At 55.2% G+C, this 23,745-nt stretch overlaps 2 protein-coding genes and 1 long non-coding RNA gene across 4 annotated transcripts; all 3 read left to right on the forward strand.

Annotated features, from left to right (window-relative positions):
- The first annotated feature begins 5,326 nt into the window (after positions 1-5,326).
- Positions 5,327-7,742, forward strand: LOC125114917 (uncharacterized). The gene is made up of 3 exons (XR_007131942.1): positions 5,327-5,903; positions 6,181-6,479; positions 6,718-7,742. It is a non-coding gene; the product is annotated as an uncharacterized LOC125114917 (long non-coding RNA).
- A 196-nt stretch (positions 7,743-7,938) lies between these two features.
- Positions 7,939-22,937, forward strand: ST6GALNAC2 (ST6 N-acetylgalactosaminide alpha-2,6-sialyltransferase 2). 2 transcript variants are annotated; one of them, XM_047758562.1, is made up of 9 exons: positions 7,939-8,186; positions 11,286-11,346; positions 14,533-14,707; positions 15,395-15,563; positions 15,859-15,997; positions 17,485-17,588; positions 19,341-19,424; positions 21,168-21,267; positions 22,205-22,937. In XM_047758562.1, the coding sequence occupies exons 1-9, from the start codon at positions 8,074-8,076 to the stop codon at positions 22,370-22,372; spliced, it is 1,113 nt and encodes a 370-aa protein (XP_047614518.1). In that variant the 5' UTR covers positions 7,939-8,073; the 3' UTR covers positions 22,373-22,937. The 2 variants fall into 2 exon arrangements, with proteins under 2 accessions (XP_047614518.1, XP_047614517.1); XM_047758561.1 differs by having other exon boundaries at positions 7,940-8,198.
- LOC125114916 (extensin) lies at positions 17,595-19,340 on the forward strand. The gene has a single exon (XM_047758563.1). The coding sequence runs from the start codon at positions 18,477-18,479 to the stop codon at positions 19,338-19,340; it is 864 nt and encodes a 287-aa protein (XP_047614519.1). The 5' UTR covers positions 17,595-18,476.
- Positions 22,938-23,745: the final 808 nt, after the last annotated feature.

Here is a 23,745-nt window from a genome sequence, read left to right on the forward strand (position 1 = left end):
GCTTGAAATGCATGCCGTTTCAGATACTGGAAAATAAATTGATTGTGTTAAAAAAAAATATTTTTATAACGATGCTTGCAGACATTGCTGCAGAGCATAGAGACTTGGAAGTGTTGATCTCCCAGTTCTGTAAAACATCCTCTTAGATGAAAAGCAGGTGTACACGCGCCTCAAGATCTTAGTCCACCTCAATGACTTGTATCTCTGAGAAACCTAATGCAGAGCACACTGCACATGTGGACAAGAGAAAACATTAATTTTGCCTTGCGGAATGTTTGTTTGTTTCGCGGCCGCTCCCATGGCATGCACAAGTTCCCAGGCTAGGGACTAGACCCGCACCACAGCAGCAACCCAAGCTGCTGTAGTGACCCACCAGATCCTTAAGCCACGGCACCACAAGAGAACTCCAAAAATAACTTTTTTTTTTTTGCCTTTTGTCTTTTTAGGGCCACACCCGAGGCATAAAGAGGTTCCCAGGCTAGGGGTCGAATCAGAGCTGCAACTGCCGGCCTAGGCCAGAGCCACAGCAACAACACCAGATCTGAGTCGCGTCTGAGACCTACACCACAGCTCATGGCAGCGCCGGATCCTTAACCCGGCCAGGGATCAAAGCCACAACCTCATGGATGCTAGCTGGGTTCGTTAACCACTGAGCCACGATGGGAACGTCATTAAAAAATATGGACTTTTTATTATAGGAAATTTCTAACAAATACAAAAGTAGAAAGAATAGTGTAATGAACTCCCACTGTGCAGCTCATAGAAATAACAACTTGTATAAGTACAAATACAACATAACATAAAAATTATCAACTCGTAACCAATCTTGTTCCATCTGTAGCCCTTATCCCCTCCCCACTTAGAGTCCATACTTGATTATTTTAAGCAAATCTGGTACACCACATTGCTTCATCTGTAAATACTTCTGCAGCTACTACCGAGAGGCAAGAACTCTAAAATAACCGTCATACCATCATCACACCTTCAAAGGTTAACAGTTCCTTAGATTCACCAACTACCCAGTTTGCATTCAAATGCTCCTTTGTCAAATAACACAACTGTGCAATAACAAATCAGCAGGAAAGCCATCGTTAAGTTAAAAACCACTGCAAGAGATGAACCCCCCGCATGACAGGCCAAAGGACTCCACAGACCCACTCTGCAGGGAAACTGTTGCAAAGTATAAAAAGACAGCCGCTTGAAGGACTGGAAAGGGCCCTAAGGAGATGAAGCAAAGGAAGAAACATCTGGTCTAGAAAATCTACTACAACTGGGTGAGAGTCTTAGAGACAAAAGCGCAGCGCTCCCTCTCGCATCAGTCAGCTCCCCATCAGAGGCTTTCCTCCCGGGAGAAGCAGGACACGGGTATTTCTCATCCTGCCACAGCTATAGTCCCATTTGTTTCCGCTGAGCCCGGGGGGGATCTCCCCCAGGGCATCCTTATAAGCAACAGCTACCAGCTGGCAACTAACGGATCTTGACAGCTGAGTGTGGTCAGGGAACGAGAGGCCTTGCCCAAGTCACCACCACCCCAAGGTGACCAGGGGCTGACTCCAGACTGCACATCCCTGCAGAGCAACATCCGACTTTTAACACTTCGGGGAGTGCAGGTGAAAGTCTTATTCCTAAAATAAGCCAGCCTCAGAGTTCCCACTGCAGCACAGAGGAAACGAATCCGACGAGGAACCGTGAGGTTGCAGGGTAGATCCCTGGCCTTCCTCAGTGGGCTAAGGATTGGGCGTTGCCATGGGCTGTGGTGTAGGTTGCAGACGTGGCTCAGATGGTGCATTGCTGTGGCTGTGGTGTAGGCCGGCAGCTGGAGCTCTGATTAGACCCCTAGCCTGGGAACCTCCATATGCTTCGGGTGCAGCCCTAAAAAGACCAAAAAAAAGCCTAAAATAAGCCAGCCAGTGACTAAACAAACAAGCAAGTAACAAAAAGCTTGGGGCAAGGAGGGCAGGGGGAGGAGGTGACCAGAATCGTTTATAATGTGTTATCTGAAATGTCCAGTTTCCAACAAAAATAGAGGAGCTAAGCCAAGAGGTAGGAGTAAAAAGTGATAAACAGGAACTTCAATTAAGCAAAGGCCAATGACAGAATAGGGTGGCACTTACACCCTGCAAGGGAGGCAGAACCCGACAGGAAGAAAGACTCCTCCTGTTTCCCGGCAAAGACTTAGACAATGAAAGGCCGTGGACTCTTTGCTCACTCCAGCCCTGCCACCTTCCTCTCTATAAAGGGATCTCCTTCCCTTGCCCTGGGGGGGACTGCACGTGGCTTGTCCTGGTCGCAGACCCCAAATTCCACTTCTTGCTCCTTAAGGCAGCTCCCAACACAGCAAAATTCACAACAAAATTCACAAGTAAAGACTGAGCATTCGGAGTTCCCGTCGTGGCGCAGTGGTTAACGAATCCAACTAGGAACCAGGAGGTCAAGGGTTCGATCCCTGCCCTTGCTCAGTGGGTTAATGATCCAGCATTGCCGTGAGCTGTGGTGTAGGTTGCAGACGCGGCTCGGATCCAGCGTTGCTGTGGCTCTGGCGTAGGCTGGTGGCTACAGCTCCGATTCGACCCCTAGCCTGGGAACCTCCATATGCCGCCGGAGCGGCCCAAGAAAGTGGCAAAAAGACAAAAAAAAAAAAAAAAGATATCCTACTCCAGAAGAAAAAGAGGAGGACACATCAAGAGGTAGGAGGGGCGATTTCACAATATAAACAACCCCATACCTCTCGGGTGGGAAGCCCCACAGACTGGAAACTAACCGGTTCACAGAGACGCACCTACAGGAGTGAGAGTTCTGAGCCCCACATCAAATGCTCACGTGTGGGGATCTGGCACTGGGAGAAAGAGCCCCGGAGCATCTGGCATTGAAGGCCAGTGGGGCTTGTGCACAGGAGCTCCACAGGACTGGGGGAAACAGACCCCATTCTTAAAAGGCACCCAAGGACTTTCACATGCACTGGGTCCCAGGGCAAAGCAAAGTCTCCATGGGAATCTGGGTCAAACCTGACTGCAGTTCTTGGAGGACATCCTGGGAAAACAGGGGTGAACGTGGCTTGTTGTGAGGGAAGGACATTGGAAGCAAAGCTCTCAGGAATATTCAGCAGATGCCTTTCTCTGGAGGTGGCCATTTGGGGAAAATCTGGCCCCACCCATCAGTCAGCTGCTGAGAAGCCCCAGGGCAAACAACAATCCAGGTAGGATCACAGCCCCGCCCCTCAGTAAACCCTAAACCCGATACCTAAAGACCCCTCAGGCACACAGCACCTCTAATCCCATCCAGAGACTAAGCCCCACCCACCAGAGGGATTAGAATCGGCTCCACCCACTAGTGGGCAGGCACAAGCCCCTCCCATCAGGAAGCCTACAGCAAGCCCCCATACCCACTTCAGCCACAAGGGGGGGAGACACCAGAAGTAAGAGAGGCTACAACTCTATTATCTATAAAAAGGTCACCACACCAAAAACCTATAAAAATGAAAAGACAGCGAACTATAACTCAGATGAGGGAGAAAGGAAAAACCCCAGAAAATCAGCTAAGCGATGAGGAGATTCTCAGCCTCCAGGAAAAAGACTTTAGACTGTTGATGCTGAAGATGATGCAAGACATTGGAAATAAACTGGAGGCAAAGATGGATAATGTACAGGAAACACTGAGCAAAGAGATGCAAGATATAAAACTTAAACAAGAAGAGATGCAGGAGTTCCCGTCGTGGCACAGTGGTTAACGAATCTGACTAGGAACCATGAGGTTGCAGGTTCGGTCCCTGCCCTTGCTCAGTGGGTTAACAATCCGGCGTTGCCATGAGCTGTGGTGTAGGTTGCAGATGTGGCTCAGATCCCGCATTGCTGTGGCTCTGGCGTTGGCCGGTGGCTACAGCTCCGATTCGACCCCTAGCCTGGGAACCTCCATATGCTGTGGGAGTGGCCCAAGAAATAGTAAAAAAAAAAAAAAAAAGACAAAAAGAAAAGAAGAGATGCAAAATACAATAATTGAAATAAAAAATTCACTAGAAGCAACTAACAGCAGAATACAGGAGGCAGAAGAACGAATAAGTGAGGTGGAGGACAGACTAGTGGAAATTACAAATGCTGAACAGAAAAGAGAAAAAAGATTGAAAAGAAATGAAGAGAGTCTCAGAGAACTCTGGGATAATGTTAAATGCACCAACATCCGTATTATAGGGGTGCCAGAAGGAGAAGAGAGAGAGAAGGAGACAGAAAAAATATTCCAAGAGATAACAGCCGAAAACTTCCCTAACACGGGAAAGGAACCACTCAGTCAAATCCAGGAAGCACAAGTTCCATATAAAATAAACCCAAGGAGGAACACCCCTAGACACATACTAATCAAACTGACCAAAAGTAAAGACAAAGAGAAAATCTTGAAAGCAGCTAGGGAAAAGAAACAAATTCCACTTCTCTGCTGACCCCAAATAAAACCATTTATTTATTTATTTATTTATTTAGGCCATGCCCGGGTCATGCGGAAGTTCCCCAGCCAGGGATGGAACCTGAGCCACGGCAGTGACAATGCTGGATTCTTAACTGCTAGGCCACCAAGGAACTACAAAACTATTTTATTTATTTATTCATTTATTGTCTTTTTATGGCCGCACCCATGGCATATGCAAGTCCCCAGGCTAGGGGTCAAATCGGAGCTACAGCTGCTGGCCTGCACCACAGCCACAGCAACACCAGATCCGAGTTTTGTCTGTGACATACACTGAAGCTTGCAGCAATGCCAGATTCTTTAACTGAGTGAGGCCAAGGATCGAACCTGCGTCATCATGGATACTAAACTGATTCTTAACCCCCTCAGCCACAACGGGAACTCCACGTTTTTATTTATTTTTTTGTTGAAGTGTAGTTGATTTACAATGTTGTGTTATGTTCAAGTGTACAGCAAAGTGATTCAGTTTTATAGTAAATATATAAAATTCTTTTTTTAGATTCTTTTCCATTATAGGTTATAAGATATTGAGTACAGCTCTCTGTGCTAGACAGTAGATCTATTTAACCTTTTTTTTTTTTTTTTTGGCCACACCTACAGCACATGGAAGCGCCCAGGCCGAGAATTAAACTTGTGCTTCTGCAGTGACCCAAGCCACTGTAGTCAGGTCCTTAACCCAAGCACTACAGTGGGAACTCCCAAATAAAACTGTCTTGCTGGAAAAATATCTGGCAGTCTGTTTCAGGTCCGCACAGGAAAACATGACTCAACTCTTACAATGGAAAAAGGAAGGCAGCAGGAATCACCTTGTGGGAGTAGCCAGATGTTGGATTTAACAAAGACTTAAAAGTAGCCCTGAGGGGAACACTTTTTTTTTTCCAAATTCAAATTCAGAGGCGGATGTAGCAGGACTAGAACTGGTAATTGCCTGCTCTGTGGTTCCACTGGGGATGATGAGGCCCTGGTGGCCTCAATGGGGACAGTTTCAGTGGTGAGGTGGGTAAAGACACCAGATTCAGACAGAAATGGAGACAGCATGGACTTCCCACCAAGAACGAGGATGGAAAGGAAAGGGTAGCTAAGAAGAGTGTTGCCTCGAAAGAGGTTTTTGTTTGGCTTTGTTTTGCTTTGCTCTTTAGGACGAGATATTTGGGGCCATGTTCACAGGCGGGGATAAGGGCCCTGTGGAGAGGGAGGGGATGGCTGCCGAAGCAAGACCCCAAGAGGCGGGAACACACAGCCGAGAGGCTGGCTCTCACTCGAGGCCAGCCCGGAGGGACGCAGGTGAAGGTGCCTGGCCTTGAAGGCATCGGGAGGCCTCAGGGGGTCGTCACGTTTTTGCACACGTGAGCAGAGGCACTGTCTTTTGCCCCGGACTATCTTTCCAAGAATGATGGTATGCAGCAAACAGTCTGGAAAGATATGGAGAGTGACCCCGTCTGGAGCAGAGGGTGGGTTTTCCTACTTCCAGCATAATCTTCAGTGGCTCCCACCAGGGCAAGGGCAGGTTCACCCGCAGCTCACTGTAAAAGACTCCGGTTCTCCTTGTTAGGGTTCCTCGGCGGTGCTGCAAACCCATGGCGTGTGGACCCTCCTGGGTCCCTCTGCCACCTTCTCAGGGTCTGAGGGGCAGAGGGGGCGGCCCAGTCGTGAAGCGTGTGCTGCTCACTGTCCCAGGAGTGATCACGTCCTTGGTCTCTGACCCTGGAGTCCCTTGTCTTCTGCCAGGGTCCACAAAACTGCAGCAGGAGGACCCCTTGGCTGGAACACAGGGTAAACCTCAGCGCCTACACGGTTCCGGCCAGAAGATGACTTTGCAGCGGGGGGCATGAAGAGCTGGAGCCCCCCTCTCAGAGGCACGGCAGGGATAAGACGAGGCTTGAGGAAAGAGGTAACGTTCTGGAATCATTGTGGAGCAGGTTGGGAGCTGGAGCTAAGCAAGGACAAGGCATTGGCTGGCGTGGTGACATGTCCCCTTCTACCCTGGAATGAGACACCGGGGAGCTGGCAACAGGGGAAGCTGCAAGGTGGGTCAGAGTGTGAATCCAGGTTTGGGGGGGGGGTGTCTTCTGGGCAGAAAGCCGGGAACACAAGAAAATCTGGGTTACAATGAGAGTAGCCAGGGTCCTGGCTGGATAGGAAAGATAGTTTTGGGGGGAGGGCTGATCTGCTGGGAGACAGTGGAGGGTGGAGAGACTGCAGGCAGGAAGGAGAAGCCCAGGTGGGGGACAGGAGGCCCTGTCTGAGTGCGGTATTGCCTTTTAGGCACTGGAGGTGGATCTGACGCCTCAACACGCATGGGGGTGGGTCACCCCACGCAGGACGAGAGCCCTCCCCAACCAGCCGCTGGAGTCCAGGCAGGTGGAGGCTGGGCTGCGTGGAGGCCAAGTCTGTAGGTTTGAAGAGGGAAAGCTGGTGGCATTAATGGTAAATCCCTTTTATTTCATGAGGTCTGTGAGGCTTTCACTGAGAGGGAGGGGTAGGTGAGGGATTTGGGGGCTCGGAGAGAGGTCTGATGTTTCATCTGCCACCAGGAGATGGGAGGAGGTGCTATTCAAGGGCTAACTACCATCTACGGGTGGTTGAAAAGCATAAAGATTAAAAGATAAGATGGGAAACCATCAGTTCTAAGCAGTGTCCATCAGCAGGGTAGCCAGTTGTAGTTTCAAAATTTGTGAGAACTGACCCAGATGACCCGTTCCCGACTGGAGGCAAGGCCTCAGGAAGCTTTGCGGGAAGCACTGCAACTGGACGGACGCCTGTGGCTGCACCCAGACTGGCCCCAATATGTAAAGAACCGGGGCGCGCAGAAAGCCAGTGGCCAAGAGCGGGTCCCTCTCCGGCTCGCAGTTCCTGATAGTTGGGCTCCTTCACAGTCTTCTGAGGTCTAAGGCCAGGAGGCTGCTCACTGGAGACTACGGTGTCAGACTGCTCACTCCCCAGGCGGCCCCCGCTTCGAGGCATGAGCGCCGAGCGCCCCGGCCCTTCCCGACCGCGCAGCCCCTGCTACACCTTACAGGTGTCTCTGGGATGCTGAGGTCACAGGCACGCAACGCGCCTGGGGAGCCTGGCCAGTCCCCAAAAGAGCGGGGTAAACAGCTCAGCGCCCCCACCCATCCCGTCCCGGCAGACCCCCTCCGTCCTCCTCTCGAGCTCCACCCCGGGTCTGAGCCGCCGGGGTTTGCGCCTCCACCCCCGCCCCCCTCCCCGGCAAAGGGCAAAGGGCTGGGGCCCGGGAGGGCGCAGTGCTCAGCCCACGCGCCAGGTGGCGGCGTCTCCCCGCGCCCCGCAGCCCCCGGACCGCGCGCGCCCGCCCGCCCTTGACGGCACCGGAAAGCGCCCTGCCCAGCCCCGGCTCGCGGCGTCCTGGGCTGGGCGCGGGCGGGAGCGCCCGCCGTCCAAGCCCCTCGGGCAAAGGGCAGCGGCAGAGGGGCGCGGGCAGCTCCGAGCGCCGGGGCCGCACTCTCGCCTCCGAGACCCGCCGCGCAGTCCCCGAGAGGGAGCGGCGTGGCGGAGAGGCGCCGCGGGGGCCGGCCGACCCCGGTAGTTCGGCCCGGCCACCCGGGTCTCTCCCCTCTGCCCGGGACAGCGGCCGACCGGACGCCCGCGGGCAGGGGCTGCATGGGGCTCCCGCGCGGGCCGCTCTTCTGGCTGCTGCTCCTGCTCACCGCTGCCTGCTCGGGGATCTTCGTCGCCCTGTACTCCTCGGCGGTGGAGTCGTACTCGGAGCACAGGTCCGGAGCCAGGTAGGGGCTGCCGCGGGACCCGTCGGGGAGGGCGCAGGGGACGCGCAGGGCGCCCATCCAAGGGCACAGCGGCCCTCTGTCCCCAGCGCCTTGAGCCTTCACCCCGGCGTTAAACTCGTGCTGCCCGGGCCGCACAGCCTCTGCCAGGTCCGAGAGGGACCTCGGGCTGTGGGCACCAGCGATCCGCTCCCGAGTCTGGCGTTAACTTCCCTCCAGCCCTGGTTAGAAACCCTTCCTACCGTCCACATTTCGCTGGGACATCCGAATCAGATAAAAACAGTCTCCTTTTTGCCACAAATTCTCTCTCGCCAACATCACATTGTTCAGACTCTATTTTGGAGGCTGGGACCCCAGGCTTCCGATTCCAACTTTGGCGGGCTCCACAGCGGCGCTGCGGCAGGTCGCCTCTCCCACGGGCCCTGGTCTCTGGCCTCCCCACATCCGGCTCCCTTCTCTCCCCGCGCTCTGCTCGGCTGTTTACTTTGGTAAGCTCAGCCTAGACTCGATCTGCTGAAGAGGCGGACAAGGGCCCGTTCTGGGCTCCCTCCAAACTCCCCTCCCTGAGCCTCCTCCTGCGCGCTGCTCCACTCCCTCCCGCTGACCCTGGGCACCGTCCTTTCATTTGAGAGCCTGCCTTGGGTAGGTGATGGTTCCAATTACTGAAGAAACCTCGAAAGGATTTAGCTTTACTTCTGGAGGGCAAACCGAGCTGTGCCCAGAGTCTGGGTTTGTCAGGCCGCTAGGGCGCCTCGTGTGGAGGCCTCTGGGCCCGGGCTTTCCCCTCCAGCTGCTTTCCCACCAGCCCAGTCCCTGCTCCAGGCACAACTGAATGAGAGCAAAATTAGTATCTGCTCTAGGGAAACAAGGTGAAAGGGCATCCAAAGTTGCAAAACAATATGAAACAGGCTTGCAACTGATTATCAGTCCAGTCCCTTTAAAACAAAAGGTGCTCCAGCCAGGGATACCTGAAGTCACTTAATCTCCTTGGTGTCAGAAACTGCATAAGAAGAAGGTCTGAAAAGGATTGAGGGTATTAAGAAAGGGGATCCTTGTCAAGTTTTGTGTAAAGATACTCTGAAATGCATATGAGCAGCAACTGAAAGTAACTGATACAAACATATACATATCAAGTTTGCTAAACTAAACGTCCATTATACTGCAACAAAGCTTTTTAAAAGATCTTTCAGAGTTTTCCTTGTGGCTCAGCAGTTAAGAAGCCTGACTAGGAACCATGAGGTTGCAGGTTCGATCCCTGGCTTCACTCAGTGGGTTACGGATCTGGCGCTGCTGGGAGCTGGGGTGTAGGTCACAGACACGGCTGGGATCTGGTGTTGCTGTCGCTGTCATGTAGGCCAGCAGCTGCAGCCCCAATTGGACCCCTAGCCTGGGAACCTCCATATGCTGCAGGTGCAACCCTAAAAAGCAAAAAAAAAAAAAAAAAAAATCTTTCAGTGTTCCCCGGTGGCCTAAACTGTCAAGGAGCCAGCGTTATCACTACTGTGGCTCAGGTCACTGCTGTGGTGCAGGTTTGATCCCTGGATACTTTCACATGCTTTGGGCTGTGGGTGCAACCAAAAAACAAAAACACACAAAAGATCTTTCATCTTCTTCTTTTTTTTTTGTCTTTTTGTCTTTTGGCCATTTCTTGGGCCGCTCCCGCAGCATATGGAGGTTCCCAGGCTAGGAGTCGAATCCGAGCCGTAGCCACCGGCCTACGCCAGAGCCACAGTAACACTGGATCCGAGCCACGCCTGTGACCTACACAACAGCTCACGGCAACGCCAGATCCTTAACCCACTGAGCAAGGCCAGGGATCAAACCCGCAACCTCACGGTTCCTAGTCGGATTCATTAACCACTGCGCCACGATGGGAACTCGGATCTTTCATCTTCTAAACATCTAGTACATGAGTTCCTGTTGTGGCTCAGTGGTAGCAAACCCCACCAGTATCCATGAGGACTCAGGTTTGATCCCTGGCCCCACTCAATGGGTTAAGGATCCAGTGTTACCATGAGGGGTGGTGTAGGTCACAGACATGGCTCAGATCTGGTGTTGCTGTGGTTGTGGCAAAGGCCAGCAGCTGTAGCTTGGATCCCACCCATGGCCTGGGAACTTCCTTATGCTGTGGGTGTAGCCCTTAAAAAAAAAAAAAAAAAGTTAAAAATAGAAATCTAGTACAACCCAAGAACCTGTCCACATCCTTGTTGCTTTGGTGATGTCTGCACTGTAGCTAAACACCAGGAGTCAGGTCCAGACTCAGCCTCCTTAGGAGGTGGATAAGCAGGGTGGCAGGTGGGATGGAAATCTGACTGGTGAGAGGAGGCTGTGTGATCTCTGCAATGGGGGACCAAAAAGGACCTAGGGGAGTTCCCTCGTGGCTCAGCAGGTTAAGGATCTGGTGTTCTCATTGCTATGGGTCAGGTCACAACTGTGACGCAAGTTCCATCCCTGGTCCAGGAACTTTCACGAGCCTCAAGTGTGGCTAAAAAAAAAGAAAAAAAAAAAAAGGACTGACAGTGAAGAATCCAGGCAAGTGGGGCACTGGGACCAGGCCAACCACACCTTCACTGGGGGGGAACCCAAGGCACCTGCCTCAGGGGCCTTAGCAGAGAGACCCTCAGATGGTCACAAGCCCAGGGGGCTGGCAAGCTTTCCTTTTTTAAAAAAAAATTAAAAAAATTTTTTTGGCCACGCCCCACACCATGTGGAAGTTCTCTGGCCAGGGATCAAACCTGCACCACAGCTGTAACCAGAGCCACAAGAGTGACACCCCCGGATCCTTAATCCTCTGCACCACAAGAAAACTTATGTTTTCATCTCTTAACCACCATCTCGCCGTTCCTATACATTCCACATTTCGGCTGCTTGCCAAGGGGCTTCTTGATTTCTGGGTTGCTACAGCTAGGCAGCCCATAATAGTGTGACTGTTTTGTGTGCCGAAAGAGACAGAGGCGGCAGAAATCAGAGTATAGGGGAAAAAAGAAAAGTCAGACCCTGATGGACGTTGTCAGCCCCGGCATCGAAGAGAGTCAGACAGCGGGTTCTGGGGGAGGTCAGACCCCTGCTTTACGTCCGCCTTCTCCCTAGGAACAGCACATCATCTCGAGCTTTCTTGGGACTCAAGGCATCGAATTTCTGGACGAGCAAGGTACAGGGCCCGGCTACCCCACGGCGGTTCTGTGCATCCTCAAGTGAGCAAGCCGGGAGGAGGGAGAGACGAGAGCAAGTGAGGGCCTTCTCGTGAGACCGCTGGGTGGGGGCCCCCGGGAACCCCTGGGGGAACGAGGCCAGTCAGGGTTCCTCAGACCTGACCCCAGGGGCTCCCTGCAGCCCAGCAGCAAAGACCGACTCCGTACGGATCCCTGGGGTGCAGCCAGCCCAAACGTTCTTGGAAGTCTTGATGTATCTTTAGAAGCTCTGTGCATGTTACATTCGAAATGTCTCTTTATGGAAAAGTCACACTTACTGGCTCGGTGTGAGTACGCACCAAGCCCAGGGAAGGCGCGTGAGAACCTCCCGGGCCCTGCTCTGTCGCAGGCCACACTGACGACGGCCTGAAAGGGCGTCCTCCCCCCTTCGGCCTCACGGGTAGCCCAGTGAGGTGGCTTTTACAGACAGTAAGATGAGCTGTGGAGGTCAGATCCGCTGCTCACGGCACACGTGGAGAAGAGCTGGTGCTGGGATTCCAGCCTCTTGCTCGACCCCAGAGCCTGCTCTGACCCCGGGGGCCGCGCGGCTCAGGCTCAGCCCCGCTGTGCGCCGCGGCGGGACAGGGTGATGACCGCGGTTCTGGGTGGGTTTGGGTTTAAGGGTTGTTTTTAACACCCAAGAGACCCACTGGAACTTGTTAACTGAAGCCTCAGGGAACAAGATTTCACTGCATGCAAGACGCGGGAACTGCCGGGCTGTCAGAGACAGCAAGTAGCCCTGGGCAGGGGGTAGGGGACCCCACCCCCCCAGGTTTGAGAACAGAGGCCAGGTGGACACTTGACCTGCTGGCTGAAGAGAGACCTCACGCATCTTAAAAGTGCTTGACCAGGTCATCTTTATATTTCCTCCAGTCCTTTTCATCTCCAGCTGCGTGATGCTAACTGACACATGTCCTCACTTAGTTTAAGCGAAGGATCTGAGGTGGCTTTTGGATACATATGACAAGGCAAAAACATAAAATAGAATAAAATGAAGCAGCAGGTGAAGGAAAAAGAAAAGTAGGAAAATTAGACAATGTCAGCCAAGTGCATGAAAAATATGCCACAAGGTGTAAGAGCTGGGCTATCTAGTTGGCTCTCAGCTTCCTGGTGGCCGCAGCAAAGAAGGAACCTTTGCCAGTGTGTCCATGAGACAAAAGCAAGTCAGCTGTCCGAGGGAAGTACAGCCTTTCCTGATACAGAGACCTGAGGGTTTTTCTCCTGGAGTTTTGTAAAGAAGGCCCTGGAAAACATATCTAAGCTAAACAACGGTTGTGAAATCAGTGCAGTGTCTTCTTTGATGCTTGTTTTGAAAATGTGCGCTTGTTCCATGAAGACTGATATATTAAGCAATCTGAGAACACAATTTGCATGTGTGTTTATCAGATATTTTGTCAGCAAGAACACTGGTAAATGCAAAAAACCATCCCCCCCCCAAAGGAAGCCACACAGGAATACACAAAAGGCACACACACGCACACTTGAGGTCACCCTCTGCTTCACCCTGCATGCTGTAACGGGCTTTCCACCACTTCATGATAACGCACAAGGTGCCAACCCCGACACCCATGTCCCCAGCAAGTGTCAAGTCTCTTCCAAGGTCAAGTGCCATATTTCTAGTAGTACTTAAGTGTTTCAAAGCCAGTGAGTGTACATAAAACTGCTTCAATCTTTCCTAGGTCCCTCCTCATTTTACACATCACTGACCAAGTTTTTGAGGGCTAATCCCTTTTCCCCAAAGCCCTGTGGTTTGGTTTGGTTTTTGTTTTGGGGGGGCTTTTGGGGGGGGGCTTTTTAGGGCCCCACCCTTGACACATGGAGGTTCCCAGGCTAGGGGTCCAATCGGAGTTGTAGCCGCTGGCCACAGCCACAGCCACAGCCATGCCAGATCTGAGCTGTGTCTTCGACCTACACCACAGCTCATGGCAATGCTGGATCCTTAACTCACTGAGCGAGGCCAGGGATCAAACCTGCGTCCTCATGGATCCTGGCTGGGTTCGTTAACTGCTGTGCCAAAGTAGGAACTCCGGCCCTGTGGTTTTGACTGCACAGTTTTGTGCAGTGGTTTTTAGGTCCTCATATGTCACACAGCAGCACAAGTGACTGTACAGCTCTTGCCCACACTGTCCTTTGATCAAACCAGTGGCTCGACAAAGAGCCCCCATCAGTGGAAAGAAGAGCCCCGCCCGGGCCACCACATTCTGGGATTCTGGTATGGGGGCCGCCGGCAGACAGGCCGGGGCCTGCTGGGTGCACGGCCCTCCCCTCCTCTAGGCCCCGATGCTTTCCTAGGGCCGCTGGAACAAAGTACCCCAAGCTGGGTGGCATGAAACAAGAGAAGTGGATTCTCCCACTGTTCCAGAGGCTAGAAGTCCAAAATCAGGGCGTCACAGGGCCCTCTCCCTCTGAAGGCTCTGGCAAGATCCCCTCCCGGCCCCTCCCAGCTCCTGGTGGCTCCTGGTGTCCCTGGCCGGGGCTGCATCACGCAGCCTCTGTCGCCATCTGACGTGCCCTCTTCTAAGGATACCAGTCACAGAATTTAGGGCCTGCCTCAGTACTGTCCCATCTCATCTCAATTCCCTACATCTGCAGAGGCCCTGTGTCCACGGAGAGGTCCCATTCTGAGGTTGCGGGCAGACGTGAGTTGAGGGGGGTGGGGGACGCCGTTCAACCCATTATCAGCTCCAGCCAGAAGAAAGGTGTCATAAACCTTCTCAGCAGCCCTCTCCCCACGCAAATGCTCCCGCAGGGACTGCCAGAGCTGGGATCTGGATCCAGGCAGACAGATTCCAAAGCCCAGGCTGGACCTCCTCCAGCACCGGGCAGGCAGGTCTTACCATTTGTGGGGAAATGCCCCGAAGTTCCCCCTAAGTGTGAGGTGAAGTACTAGGAGGCCAGAGCCATGAGGCCCCAGAGATGTGGCATCCAGAAGGGCTGGGCAGGGTAAATCCAGAAAGCCCTCTGACCCGCACTAGGCTGCTGCACTACAGGCCAGCTTGGCTTGCAGTTGGGGGGAGGGGGGGCCAAGTCTGGAGGGGAAAGGGGAGCTCTTCCCCTTCCAGCCTTTTGTGGGGTCTGCTGGCTCCTAGGGAGGCTCCTACCCACCCCAACTTCCAGGAACAGCCCTCTTATCTTCTCACCCACAGAGCACATCCTGCCAACACCCACTTTATCCCGCCATTCAGCGGCACCCCCACTTCAGGGCCCTGTTCGATCTCTCCACTCCAGTGCTGCTGTCCGGGGGCCTCTTTAACCAGGAGCTCTGGGACCGCCTGGGCCAGCACAAAGCCCCCTATGGCTGGCAGGGGCTCTCCCGCCAAGGTAACCTGCAGCCCTCTGGCCTCAGGCCATTCTTGCTTCCGGCCTTGGTGCAGGATGGGCCTCTCCGCCCTCACGACACCAAGACGTAGGACCCCCCTGCCCCTTTGTCCCCGGTGGGCCTCAGCGCTCAACACTGCTGCCTTGGGGCTCCTGGCCTACCCCCTGCCTCTGCAAGCACTGCAGGCTCTGCAAGCACTGCAGGCTCTGCAAGCACTGCAGGCTCTGCAAGCACTGCAGGCTCTGCAAGCACTGCAGGCTCTGCAAGCACTGCAGGCTCTGCAAGCACTGCATGGTCAGGGAGAGGGGCTTGGCTCTCTCTCTCCAGCCTGGTGCCTCCCTGGCATGAAAGATGCCAGTGTCCAAATTCGGGAGGGGACAGCGGCTATGGTGGGGACCCGCCCAGGGCACCGTCCGCATCCAGTCTGCCCCTCACCCCTCGTGTGCCTCAAATTCTTTTCCTTTGGAATGCAGAGTCCTGGGAGAACTAGTTAAGTGAGTTCTTGAGACTGCTGCGGGCACACCCAAGCCCCGCGCCCACCATCCTCTCTTCGGCTGTCCTGACCCGGACTTTCCTTTCCCCTCCACGCCTGCGCCCCCTGGAGGGGCTGGTGCCCGGCCTCGGGCAGGTGGGATGCCAGGAGCAGTGTGGGGAAGGCCCCAGTGACCCGCTCTGTCCCGCACCCCCAGCCATCACCTCCACCCTGGGCCTCCTGAACGGCTCTGAGAGCACCAGGCTGTTCGCCGTCTCCAGGCAGCGGCTTCCGCGCTGCATCCGGTGTGCCGTGGTGGGGAACGGGGGCATTCTGAATGGCTCCCGCCAGGGTCAGAACATCGATGCCCACGACTACGTGTTCAGGTATGTGCAGCAGGGGCCAGGGAGGCGGAGCGCTGCTCCCCAGCCCGGAGCACCCTGGGTGAGGGCCGCGGGCGGAGGCAGCAGCCGCCTCAGGCAGCTCAGCAGCCGGGACGGGCCGCGGGGCCCTGAAGACGGCCAAGGCGAGCAACCGCTGGGGTCCGGAGGCGTGGGGATGGGGCTGGCGACCGGGCACCGGGGGTGCCGTGGGCAGGGGGAGGGGCAGGACCCTGCGGTGGAAGGAAGCCCACGGCGGCCTGGAGCCCGAAGCGGGCTGACGGGCCTGTGTTGGGACCAGACTCAATGGTGCTGTGACCAGAGGCTTCGAGGACGACGTGGGCACCAAGATCTCCTTCTACGGCTTCACCGTGAACACGATGAAGAACTCCCTCCTCGCCTACGCCCACCTGGGCTTCACCTCCGTGCCGCAGGGACAGGTGAGGCCCTGGGGGGCACGCCGCTGCCCCTGACCATGGGCGCCCTTGTTTCCCGACCTACACGCTCCCCAAGCCCCAGCCCAGTGGAGAGGGAGGTGGCTCCAGGACCTTGGGCCCACAGGACGGAGCCATTGAGCAGGAGGATCTGGGCAGGGACGGTGTCCCGTGGTTTCAGGCAGCTGCGGACAGCTCTGGAGAGGCGCGGGAGTGGGTCATGTTTGCTGAAGGCTTACGGAGGGCCAGGCACTTGAGAGAGGCCACGGCAGCCCCGCTCCTCTTACTGGTGAGGGCACCAGGGCTCAGGGCCCCTCCGTTCAGCAAAGCGGCGGCGGCAGGGGGGGCGGATTCAGATCCAGACTCCCCCACCCCCCAAGGCGGGAGCAGAGGTACCGAGGGCCTCCTCTGCTCCCAGCGCTGGGCAGTCATCCCAGCAGCCTGTTTCCAGATGGGCAGCGGCTCCAACCAGGCCCACCCCCCAGAATCATCAAAACCCAGGCCCCTCTGAGCCCAGGCCTCGGGTTGTTTCCCTCTCCCCACGCTGCCCGCTAGAATCGTGACATGGGCCCCCAGCAGCCCTGTGCAGGAAGCCGAGGTTCAGAGAGGTTGGGGACCGTGCTCCGAGCTCGCTAATGGGGAACCGGATGCCTGCCGCCTCCAGGGTTGTTCAGCCACTCCCAGTTGCTGTAACGCCGAGCTTCCCTTCCAGAGCGGGTGGTTACCACGTGCAGCGGGGAGGTCCCAGGATAAGGGACTGGCTTGAGGTTCTAGAAGCTTCCTCCTCTGAACAGGGAATTGAGGAGTGTCCTAACCACAGTATCCAGTCGCCGGTAAAGGCCTGGCTTAGCTTGGGGTGGAACCCAATGAGGCAGCTTCATTTCTGGGGTAGCCACAGAACCTGGAGTCTACAGTCGCATCACAAGTGACCCCCAAACTTAGCAGCTTGACACCACAAACGTGGACCATCTCACAGTTTTAATTGGATCAGGAACTAAAGCAGCTCAGGGTCTCGAAGGGGTAACAGGATTGATGGCGGCTGTCATCAGAAGGCCTGGTTGGGGCCAGAGTCAAGATCAGAGACAAGGTCAGTAGCACAGAGTCCCTGAGACGGGGCAGCCAGCTCCACCCACAGCGAGTGGTCCCACAGAGCAAGGAAGCTCCAGTGCCTTTTCTGACCTGGTCTCCAAGGTCACACAGCCTTCCTGCCTCTTTTTTCTGTCCATCAGAAAATTCCCATTCATTAGTCCCTAAGTCTAGCCCACACTCAGGGCGTGGCAGTGAGCTTCGCCTCCTGAGGGCAGGAGTATCAAAGGGCTTGCGAGTGGGTGCTGAGTCCACCAGGTCCCTGAAAAGTGGGAATTACAGGCGCACAGGGAAGTGCCCCCTTGGGGCAGATGACAAGACTGGGTGGAGGGCTGTCCACTCTGAGCAGGGGCTCGACGTGGTCCTGGTCCTGCTCTACTGGGGCTGTTTCTCTGTTGCCCCCACAGGACCTGCGCTATATCTTCATCCCCTCAGACATCCGAGACTACGTGATGCTGAGATCGGCCATTCTGGGCGTGCCTGTCCCCGAGGGCCATGATAAAGGGGACAGGTGAGGAGCCACACGGGGGACAGGACATGGCAGTGCTGTGGCGGGCTCCCCTTTCTCCCAGGGCCCCCTGTCGGATGGGAAAGGTGGGTGAGGGCAGCAAGAAAGTCCCCAGGAATTCAACAGAGCACTGGGGGGTTAAGCTCTTTTTCCCTACCCCCAGGAGAGACCAGGTAACGTTGCTGGTCCCCCAGGACCCTCCTGATAAGATGGGATGTAGGTTCAGGGGGCTCCTTTCTAAATGGAGCAGGCAGGCCTGGCCGCTCAGCTTTGGGCTGCTGCCCCCATAACCAACCCAGCCGCCCAGCTGGCAGCATCGGCAGGGCCTGTCCGCAGCTGGCTGTGCTGTCCTGTTGAGCACATTGTGTCTGGGGGCTAGGATCCATTCCACTCATCCTGGCGGGCACCCTCCCAAGACTGCCCATGAAACGAGAGAGCAGGCAACGTGGGCCCAGCGTCCTGAGCAGTGGGAACAAAGGGCCCTCTGTCTTTCTCCCCCACCTTCCTGGTGGCAGCAGGCCTACGTCCAGCTCTCTTGAACCATGTCCTGGCCTCATCTGAACCTTCTCCCTTTGGTGCTGAGACCATTTCTTGTCTCAGTCAGGTCCTTGGGAATCTATGTTATGCCTGTGGCCACAATGACCAGCCCTCCTCTCTCGGTGACCCCAGGGTACCTGCCCACCAGCTTCTGATTGGTCCTTAGGGGTTAAGTCCTCAGAGACCAGGCCACCCCCACCCCCACCCCCACCCTCCTGATTACCCAACAATGCTTGACACTAGCTCACAGTGCGGAAGCTGGTCAGGAGGGTGGGCTCTGTGACACAGGCGGGACTGGGCTCTTGGGGGGGCTGGCTCAAAGACACCCGGTGGACATAAGCCTCCCCGACACCAATGAACTCCCCCTCCCATACCCCTAATCCGTCCCCCACCCAGTCCCCCTCCCAGTCCCGATCCAACCACGTCAACCCGCAGCCCTACGCCAGCTCAGGTGGCTCAGGCCCTTCCCCATCCCCCACCCGGGGGTCCTCCTCCCGCCCGCCCTCTCACCCCGCTACCCCGAGTGCCTCACAGCCCTCTTCCAGGGCTTCCTCCCTGACTCCCAGCCCGCACATCCAGCCTCGAGCGTCAGCCCAAAACGCCACTCCGCCCACCTCCAAATCTCCCTCCCAATCAGGCTTAAAATCCCTGTCTCGAAATTCTTCCCAGACGCCCCCGGTGCCAGGCGCCAGGTCGCCCTCCCACAGCCCTGCCTCCTCGATCTCCTACATCGGGCCCATTCGGGGCATCCCGTCCTACATCGCCCCCTATGTGCCCCGCTTCCTGAAGGAGCCCCCCTTTTTCCAGCCTCCTACATCACCGCTCCCCCAAAACCAGTGCTTCCCCTGCGCCTTCCCCTGCCCTCCCCGGACCCGCCGCGAGCGCACGCCCCCCAAGTCTCTCTACTTCCCTCTCCTCCCAGCCCCTCCCCACCACCCCCGGGTCCACAGCTCCTACCCCACTCCTCCCGCTCTGTTCACGCCCCCCTCCTCCCTCTCCTACTCCCCGCCCCCCGAGCTCCTGGTGGGGGGGAAGCCGCACGTGGTCCCCACGGTGCTGCCCGCCACCTTCTACACGCCCTTCTCGCGCTACTACTCCCAGCCCCGTCCCTACCGGTCCATCCACCGCCGCCGCCCCAGCACCCTCCCCCTCTCCTCACTCCCCAACGGGCCCTACGACAGCCCTGGCCGCTCTGTCCACTTCTATCGTGGGTCCTAGGCCGCAGACCTACTTTGGGCCAGAAGCCTCCGCCAGCAAATTCAAGCTACTCCATCCAGACTTCATCAGCTACCTGAGAGAGAGGTAGGTCAGGTGAGGGGGGGGGAGGGTGGTGCCTGGGGAACAGCTCCCCTTGCCTCCCACTTGCACCCCCACCTCCAGCACTGCTCCAGCCCCCACGCTGAAACCCACACCCAAGCCAAGTGCCAAGAACGCCTTGGGGACTTACACTGTTTCACTTACTAGTTTATTTAATAAGCGCCTTGATGGTGGGGGGAGTCCATCAGTCCAGGTAGACAGGAAATGGACAGGGAACTCAGCAGGAGGTTAACTCCAGGACACTCACAAGGCATCGGCAGGTATAGGGGGACAATAGGGGTGGGCCTAGTACAAGCCAAGGCATCACTTTCAAGCCCAAACAGCCTATGCAGAGCCACCTTGGGAGGAGCCTGGGGAACAAGTGCCCTCAGATCTCAAGCCCCCCTCCTCCCCTCCCTCCTGCTAGGGGTTCTCAGCAGGAGCCTGGACAGTTAGTTGTCCTGGTCTGGAGACATTTTTTGTTGTCACTAGGTAAGCATGAGTGCCACTAGTGGGCAGAGGCCAGGGATGCTGCTGAGCATCCCATGAGGCCAGTCCCTACAACAGAGAACTCTGCCCAAGGTGTCAGCAGTGGCACAGCTAAGGACCCTACAAAGGCCTGGAGGCCAGCACCCCTGGACACACAGCAGGTCTGGGAGGCAGACTGCAGACCACTCACCAGAAGGGGCTGAGAAGCCAAGCAATGTGTGAATTCAGGGCTGAGGCCCAGGCTGGAGGTCCCCAATCCGTGGCTTCCCTTTAGGACTGCCTGGGGGCCACTGAATGCAGTACACATGCACACGCATGCACCATCTCACCAGTGATTTGTCACCGGACCTGTGTGCTCTAGCCTCATATGTGGCTCCTGCTTGGCCAAATTGTGGAAGCAGAAACTTAGGCTGCTGGTGAAATAACTAGGCCACCGACCCCCTAGGCGTTGTTTCCAGGGAGTGGGAGGAATGGGGAAGGGCCTCACTGGTGCAGCTTTAAAAGGGGCTGTTCCTTTCTCACCCTGTTGCCTAAGGTGTCATTTCAACCAAAGATTTTTGCATGTAGTTCATCTAGTCTTTTCCCAAATAGGGGGTGGATTGGCCAGAAATGCTTGTCTTCCAAACCGCCTGACTTGATGTAAGGGTACAACCATCCAGCTGGTCTGTAAGGCCAACAAAGTCTTGAGTTTTTTTTGTTTTTGTTTTGGTCTTTTTAGGGCCACACCCACAGCATGTGGAGGTTCCCAGGCTAGGGGTCAGATCGGAGCTGCAGCCGCCCCTGGTGTACACCCCGGCCACAGCAGCGCCAGATCCGAGCCAGCATCTGCGCAGCTCAGGGAAACACGGGATCCTTAACCCACTGAGGCAGGCCAGGGACCAGACCTGCGTCCTCATGGATACTAGTCAGATTCATTTCCATTGAGTCACGACAGTGACTCCAAGAAAGTCTTGAGTTTTCTTTCCTTTTTTTTGGTCTTTTTGCCATTTCTAGGGCCGCTCCCACCCACGGCATATGGAGGTTCCCAGGATAGGGGTCCAACCGGAGCTGTAGCTGCCGGCCTATACCACAGCCCCAGCAACGCGGGATCCGAGCCGCATCTGCAACCTACACAGCTCACGGCAACGCCAGATCCTTAACCCACTGAGCAAGGCCAGGGATCAAACCCGCAACCTCATGGTTCGTAGTCGGATTCATTAACCACTGAGCCACGAGAACACCAAAAGTCTTTTGAGTTGTAATGCCTCTTTTTGCTTCTAGGTTTCTGAAGTCCAAGTTGATCAATACAAAATTTGGAGACCTATATATGCCTAGTACTGGGGCCCTCATGCTGCTGACAGCTCTGCATACCTGTGACCAGGTAAGAGAGCTTCTTTTAGGAGCCCACAGCAGCAGAGCAGGTGTGCACAAAACTCAGCTTGAGCCATGATGATGTCCCCCACATGAGGCTTGTCAGCTAAGACCTGGGACTCCGGGCCTGTAGCCCGTGGGGCACCAGATCTCCAACTGCAGGAGTGATCTATTCTAGGGAACAGGCTGGAGGAAGTGCTCTCCAGGGTCCCTTGCAGGACAGTCTCCTGGGGCAGACTTGCCTTTCCTCTCAAGCCACCCTCCCCAGGCTTCCTTCTTTCACCTGCTCTGGCCCAGGGCAGCCGCTCTGCATGCTGAGGCCTATGGTACCCAGTTGTTCTTGGGAAAGCAAAATCTTCTTAAAACAGGTGAGCAGGGATGTATTTTTATGACATTCTAGAACAGAGGTGGGCGGCCTTCCATACACGGAATCTCTGAAATCACTGTATGAGACACTGTTGATGGGGTGGTGCCCACATAAGCCACACAGAGAGGTTGAGAAGCAATTTCCAAGGAAAGTGACCCACGCTGAATCCAGCACAAGAGTGGGAGGCCACTCAGGGCGCTGGTCTCCTTTTCCCGATTGTAGCACGAGTCTCTTGTCCGCCGTCCCTGATGGAATAGGGTAGTAAGGGGTTTTCTGCCTCCGTCTTGAGCTTAATGATGACGACTTTGGTGTCACAGACCAAAAGTTCAAAACCCAACCCAGCTACTCACCAGTCTGTGACTGGGCACACACATTTAGGTAATATCTACCTAGGATTTCTAGGGCTGGGGTCAGAGAAGGTGCAGAAAGAGCACAGTGCCAGATGTGAGAATGGCTGTTTGCCCGCATCTTCACCAAGTCACCTGGGGGGGGGGGAGGCTTCCTGAATTCATGTCACCTTAGAGGAGTCTGCACCACTAGAGGCTTTGTAAGTGCTAAATCAGTGACTGTCCTTGTCCAGGTTAGTGCCTATGGCTTCATCACAAGCAACTACTGGAAGTTTTCTGACCACTATTTCGAGCGAATAAAGAAGCCGCTGATATTCTATGTGAACCACGACCTGTCCCTGGAAGCCACCCTGTGGAAGGACCTGCATGAGGCCGGCATCCTCTGGCTGTACCAGCGCTGACCCGAGACCTTTGCTCCTGCAGAGCTGTGGCCCCTGGCCCCTCAAGTGGCCACAACGGCCTGCTTGTCCTCCTCAGCCTGAAGGGCTCCAACCATCTTCAACGTCCTCCTCCCCTGAGGACAGAGTGGCCCTGTAACTGTCACTGAAACCTGTCTCGGGACATCCCACCTGGTCCCTGGCCCAAGACTCCCCTCTGGTCTGGGAGAGACAGCCCAACCTGGTCAAGGAACAATGGGCTGCTCTGCCGGAAGACACCACTCAAGATGAGACCGTGGCCCTCGTGGGCATGAGGCACAGGCAGAGGCACTCCAGAGCTAAGCACTTCCAAGGCAGCACTGGCCGAGTGACAGCAGGAATCAGGGTCTCTGAGAACAGATGAAGCAGAAGCACATGCACACTCCCAGCCCTAGTCCTCCCACCAGCACATCCAGCCTCACAAACTCAAGGACATGTCTTAACAGCCTGAGAACAGGACCGCCTTACTTCTGCCCTGTGATAAAGTGGGAGCACAAGAGGCAGAATGTGATCTGCAACTAGGTAATTGCATAAATGGATGACCACTGTCTCTGTGTGTTGGGGAAAGGTGTGTACCATGCAGGATGTTTAGCATGGAGCATTCAGCATTCAAGAACCAAAGTGAGTTCCCGTCGTGGTGTAGCAGAAGCGAACCCGACGAGGAACCATGAGGTTGCAGGTCCAATCCCCGGCCTCCCTCAGCAGGTTAAGGATCCGGCGTTGCTGCAAGCTGTGTAGGTTGCAGACGTGATTCAGATCTGGCATGGCTGTGGCTGTGGCAGGCAGCTGTAGCTCCGATTAGACCCCTAGCCTGGGAACCTCCACATGTGGTGGGTGCGGCCCTCAAAAGACAAAAAACCAAAAAAACCCCCTTAAGAACCACAGGAAGGTTCTAGTATTTGATGTAAGTCAACTGTGCAGAAGGCTGCTTGCCTCTGATTAAAGTCCCACTGGAGATCTATTACCACCTTGTCACCAAAAGGATGACATTACCAGGTAATGAGCCCTCACTATGGGCTGCTGATCATGGGTTCAATCATCTGAGCTGACAGGCAGTTTTATTTTAGACCATGGGGGCTTCTGTAGCAAGTGTAAACCACGTTACCACCATGTAGCTCCTTAGGCAAATCTGGGATTTACTGTCCTGAGGCCTAGTCTGTTGCAACAGCCTGCAAGGCAGCAAAAGGGGTGGGGGATGTCTCCACTGGGCTGGTTGCAAGAGTCCCCCACCCCCAAATCCGGCCCCTGTGTGGCTTTAAAGGAATAATCCTATCAGCATGTTTAATAAGAGAAATCAAAATACAGCTACTTTACTAATCGAGAGCTAATTTATTAATTTAATACAGCTAATTTACTAA

Source organism: Phacochoerus africanus, chromosome 14 (assembly GCF_016906955.1).
Source record: "Phacochoerus africanus isolate WHEZ1 chromosome 14, ROS_Pafr_v1, whole genome shotgun sequence".
NCBI lineage: Eukaryota > Metazoa > Chordata > Mammalia > Artiodactyla > Suidae > Phacochoerus > Phacochoerus africanus.

What these genes read in the sequence shown, in the direction of transcription:
- ST6GALNAC2 (XM_047758561.1), top strand. Translation starts at nt 8,074, where the DNA reads ATGGGGCTCCCGCGCGGGCCGCTCTTCTGGCTGCTGCTCCTGCTCACC. An exon ending in GCCCACGACTACGTGTTCAG is followed by an intron (nt 15,564 to 15,858) that starts GTATGTGCAGCA and finishes TGTTGGGACCAG; the next exon opens with ACTCAATGGTGCTGTGACCA. An exon ending in CCTCCGTGCCGCAGGGACAG is followed by an intron (nt 15,998 to 17,484) that starts GTGAGGCCCTGG and finishes TTGCCCCCACAG; the next exon opens with GACCTGCGCTATATCTTCAT.
- LOC125114916 (XM_047758563.1), top strand. Translation starts at nt 18,477, where the DNA reads ATGAACTCCCCCTCCCATACCCCTAATCCGTCCCCCACCCAGTCCCCC.